This window comes from Chenopodium quinoa, unplaced genomic scaffold (genome assembly GCF_001683475.1).
Source record: "Chenopodium quinoa cultivar QQ74 unplaced genomic scaffold, ASM168347v1, whole genome shotgun sequence".
NCBI lineage: Eukaryota > Viridiplantae > Streptophyta > Magnoliopsida > Caryophyllales > Amaranthaceae > Chenopodium > Chenopodium quinoa.
Genome location: NW_018743920.1, coordinates 568,355 through 573,336, shown reverse-complemented (window position 1 = coordinate 573,336; position 4,982 = coordinate 568,355). Strand labels below are relative to the sequence as shown.

The window sequence follows — 4,982 nt, the reverse complement described above, 5'->3', positions numbered from 1 at the left end:
GTAAACATCAACAAAAGAACTAAGGGTAAAAAGTAAGGATATATCGAGTATTTGCAATGTGACAAGACTAAACATAGATGCTTTATTCCCCAAAATAGATATAACCGAATAAACCCTAACCAAGTAACTCCAATCACAACATGCCACATATGAAATTCATTTTAATACACCTAACCTTATTTGAAAAATTTCCCAAAATAGCAAAATTAGGAGAGAGAATGACAGCCCAATACACAGTCACACAGTCACACCCCTCGTCACAGTGGATCAGTACCCACACTCACACTCACTCTCCTCCCCCACTCGTCAGTCCCTCTCATAACAAACCAACACAATTATTCCCCCTTCTTTTCTTTTTCTTTATTTATTTATTATTATTTTTACCCTATTTTTAATTCCCCTCTCTCTTTCTCTCTCTCCGCCGCCGCAATTTCCTCCTTCCTCCACCACCTCTAAACCCTAACCACCACCTTCTTCTCGGCGAGGAGAGAGAAAATCCCCCTTCTCAAACCCTAATTTACATTCATCCCAATTCCTCTCTCTCTCCTCGCTTCCCCAATTTTCGTCGATCAATCCTCCCTAATTTACAATTCTCAGGTATTGGTATTCTTCTTCTCTCGAAATCGCGCATTTTTTTTTTCCGATTTTCAGTTTGTTAACCTATTTTATTTATTTTTTTCGATTTTTTTATTGTGATTTTTTCTACATTCTAGGGTTTGCGAAAATATGGCAGCACCTACAGTTCAATCTCAACCTCAAGCCCCTTGTTCCTACATTCCACCTGATGAGGTTGTAACTCCATTATTTTTCTTCTTTATAATTAGTATTTTTTGATTTTTTTTTTTGAAAAATATAGTTATTTTGGTTGTGATTAGGTGGGAAATGCTTTCGCAAGGCAGTATTATACAATACTTCAGCAATCTCCTGCACTTGTTTACCGATTTTATCAGGATATCAGTAAGCTTGGTCGTCCTGGAGATGATGGTGTTATGGGGTTTACTTCTACCATGGATGTAAGCTTCTGTTTTTTCTCAGATTTTTTTTATTGTTTTTTTATTTTGTTTTTGTGGGTCATTTATTGTTTTTTTTAATAATAATATACGTAGCAGATTTTATTATTGTGTACTTGGTAAAGTTATTTTAGTTTTATTTATATATTGCAGTGTGTTGTGATTAGTTTCCACGTAATTGTAGTCTGGATCTATGTGGGAAACATGATGTTTGTTTATATTATTATTGAATTATTAATGCAAATTTGTGATTAGTAGAATTGTTGCCTATTTTTTTTGTTTGTAATTAAATTGTTGGTTGCGTGTGGCCTGCTGATGAATAATCCATGTGGCTGAAGCATTGAATTTCGTGGTTTTTGTTGTTTTTTTTTTCGGGTTAACTGTATTTTGATTATACGGTTTGACTGTGTTTGGTCTTCTATTGTCTTTTGATTGGATATGGTACATATGGGTATTCTGCGAGCGTGTGTTATGATCAGAATAAGTTTCATGGAAGTCTTGTATTTTACTGATTTTAATATGCAATTGTCAAATCTTCTTTTCAGTAAATAGTTCTTGTAATTATGTGGAAAGTGGTTATTGTTTGATATTTGCTCATATGAGCTATCTATTTTTTGCAACTGTCCAGGCTATCAATGCGAAGATACTGTCATATGGAAGTTTAAAGGCAGATATTAAGTTTGTTGATGCGCAAGAATCCTATAATGGGGGAGTGATTGTTCTTGTCACTGGATCTTTGATTTATGCTGATGAATCGAAGCGGGGTTTCATTCAGACCTTTTTCCTGGCACCTCAGGATAAAGGGTTTTTTGTTTTGAATGACATGTTAAGATTTGTTGAAGATGTTCCTCATCAAAATGGGAGGCAAAATGGTAGTATAGCACCAACTGCTCCGATTCATGGTATGAATTGTTTCTGTTTCTATTTGCTATCAGTTTTATATAGGAGTTATGCTTCCTGTCCTTCTGAAATTTCGTGCCTTGACTTTATTTTTTCTTGCTCCTCTTTAGAAGAGGCGCCACCAGTCCAAGAGAATCACGTTATTGAAGAGTCCAATGGTGAAGTGTATAATCCACATGAGAATGGTGTACTTCAAGTTGAGGAAGAGGAAGAAGAACCTGTGGCCGAGGTGGTTGATGAAGTTCCAACTGACCCACAGGTTGCAGTTGAATCCACAGTTAAAGTTGAGGTTGAATCAAATATCAAAGTTCCTGATGAACTTCCAAATGAATCACAGGCCCCTAAGAAGTCGTATGCTTCTATTGTAAGTAGTAACTGATAATCTCTCTAAATATTACACCGTGAAACAATTTACATTCTTACTCCTCCATGTGCTGAAAATTTGTTTTGTCTGGATGTGGAGGGTAACGGAAAAAGCCAGTATAAAGTAAATAGATACTTATTTGTCAATTTTGCAAGAAGTTAACAAGGCTGCATTAATATAGTTTGTAATACTTCATGTTTGAGTTTCAAGCCCAATTTTTGCTCTTAAAAAATCATAATGTATCATCCTATTGGAATTAGTGTATGCTATTGTTTTGTTGATTAATATGACTACTTTAGCTATTTGCTTGTGAAGTATATATAGTAGAGAACATTTTGGATCCTCCCCCCCACCCACCCTCCCTCTTTTCATTTATTTCTTGTTAACTTGGTTTTTGTGGTGTTAAAGGTCATGAAAGACACTCCTGTTACTGCACCAACTCTGAACCTTCCAAAATCTGCGCCTAAGGCTCAAGAGCAACAAATACCTGTGAAAGCAGCTCCTTTGGCAGCAAACTTACCTTCCAGTGCTGATGTGGTTGATGATGGCAATAACCACGAGCCAGAAGGTAGCTTACTTATCCATTATTCCAATATTTCGAACTTATGATTGCTTCATCACGTGACTATGGTTTTCTCTGAAGACAGTCAGTTACTGTTCATTACTTACTGATACTTACTTCACACTGCTTTTTGACAGGTGAGGGTCACTCAATCTACATGAGGAATCTGCCTTTTAATGTACCTTATCTCGTGGTTGAGGAAGCGTTCAAAGGTTTTGGCCCAATTAAGAGTGGTGGCATCCAAATTCGAAAAAACAATGTAGGTTTGAAATTCATGGTTTTGGTTTAATTGAATGTGTTTTTGCCGGTTTGCCCTTTTTTAATTACTAAACTATGAGCTTATATGGATTAGACTTTCAGTTTTGGGTTTGTGGAATTTGAAGTGGCTGGTGCTGCACGAAGTGCCATTGAGGTATGCCTTTTCACCGTCTTGTAATTCCTGTTATGCCTTTTCTTAATGTATTCTATCACTCCTAGCATGGCTTGAAGTTGTCTAAAATAAGTTGTCATTTTGAGATTTTATTTTTGGATTGATTTTTAGTCCGCAGACCAGCAGAACTGCACCCTTTTGTTTTCTGTATTGGAACTTTGACAGCAAAAACATCTTTAGCTTTCTGTTTAAACCTATGAAATAGATATTTAAAAATTGTTTTAAAATTCTAGTTAGTACAAGGTTGCTCTGATTTCTAAATGATTCTATTGAAGTTTATAACTTCAAGCCTAATAATGTATTATAATGTCATTGCTTTGTGCGGAATTTTTTTGGAGCTGAATGGTTGTCAGAGCAGCGTAATGTTCAGAATGGTTGTCAGAACAGCATAATATTCAGAAATTTCTGATAATATTGATATTAATTTCCCTAGTCTGAATTATAATGTAGAGCTTCCCTTGTTAGCTTGGATATATATATGTATCTTTTTTTGCCCTTAAGTTTTATTTTTCTGTTCCAGGCTTCACCCATTACAATTGCTGGATGTGAAGTTGTGGTAGAGGAAAAGAAGTCCACTGGTTCCCGAGGTAAGTTTGGTTTCAGTTTAATATTTTTAGTTGGTCTTATTTGTCTGTTGGCTCGATCCACTGTGTCTCATTCCCTGCAACTCTCTGTCCCACTCTGAAAAGGAGAATTACTAGGGAAAAGGAAGGTTGAAAAATGATGGAGGGACCTGTGGAGTTGATGGATGGTGCATTTTCATTAGGCATGGATCATGCCGTTCCCAGCTCAAAATATTCTGCATCATATCTTTTGTTCTGAAGGTTTACTAATCTGGTTGAGTGATTTCATCTGCAGGACCCATCCGAGGAAGGTTCCCCTCAGGAAGAGGTGGTGGTGGATTCAAAGGTGAGGGAGGTAGAGGGCATGGAGGTTATGGGGGAGGAAGAGGATATGGCCGGGGGGAGGGTAACAGGAATGATTTTGGAAACAGGGGAGGTGGCCGAGGATACCATAACCGTAGTGAAGGGTTTCAAAGGAATGATCAAAATGGCAATGGAGCTGGGCGGATGAGTCGCGGTGGAGGTTCGGGTATCAAAAGTTCAAGAGCACAATTTACACCTGGAGTTTGAGTTATCTATTAGATTGAATAGTTTATTCAGGGGAGCAGTTTCTGCTTGATTTTTTTGTCACTTTTTTTGACAGGAATATTTTACTTCTTTATTCCTCGATTCTAAATTTTGGCCGCTCTGCCTTTTGGAGATACACTAGATAGTATAAGAATGTTGTTGAGTAGAGTACCCTTTTAATGTGCATTGTAGGGGTGATGTAAGATCTAACTTCAGTTGGTATATCTAGCAAGTATTTAAGAGTCTTGCTACTATCTTGGTTGAAATTGTGGTATATTAGGATATTACTGGTATTTAAAATGAATTGACTTTGAATTGATTTTTTGCATCTTCTTTTGTTTACATGTTTTTTCCTCTTTTAGTTATGACTTATTTAAAAAGTGTGGATCTTCTACTTTACTGTTTTAAGGAGCACTTTACTATCGATTCTTGTTCGGCGTTGAGTGGTAAGTATTTCATCAAAGTACCATATTTTATGAACGGCAGGGAGTCCTTGTGATTAAAGTGCAGTATGTATTTCATCAAAGTACCACCTAATGAACAATGGCGTCGACATGTTATTTGGTTTAACTAATGGGTACGTTAA

The 4,982-nt window shown here is 36.6% G+C and overlaps 1 protein-coding gene across 1 annotated transcript; it reads left to right on the top strand.

Moving 5' to 3' along the window:
* The first annotated feature begins 226 nt into the window (after positions 1–226).
* Positions 227–4,724, top strand: LOC110687773 (ras GTPase-activating protein-binding protein 1-like). The gene is made up of 10 exons (XM_021864407.1): positions 227–597; positions 714–789; positions 876–1,013; positions 1,639–1,912; positions 2,021–2,274; positions 2,683–2,842; positions 2,974–3,095; positions 3,189–3,248; positions 3,787–3,853; positions 4,125–4,724. Exons 2-10 carry the CDS (start codon positions 727–729, stop codon positions 4,397–4,399), a joined length of 1,413 nt encoding a protein of 470 aa, XP_021720099.1. The 5' UTR covers positions 227–597; positions 714–726; the 3' UTR covers positions 4,400–4,724.
* The last annotated feature ends 258 nt before the right edge of the window (positions 4,725–4,982 follow it).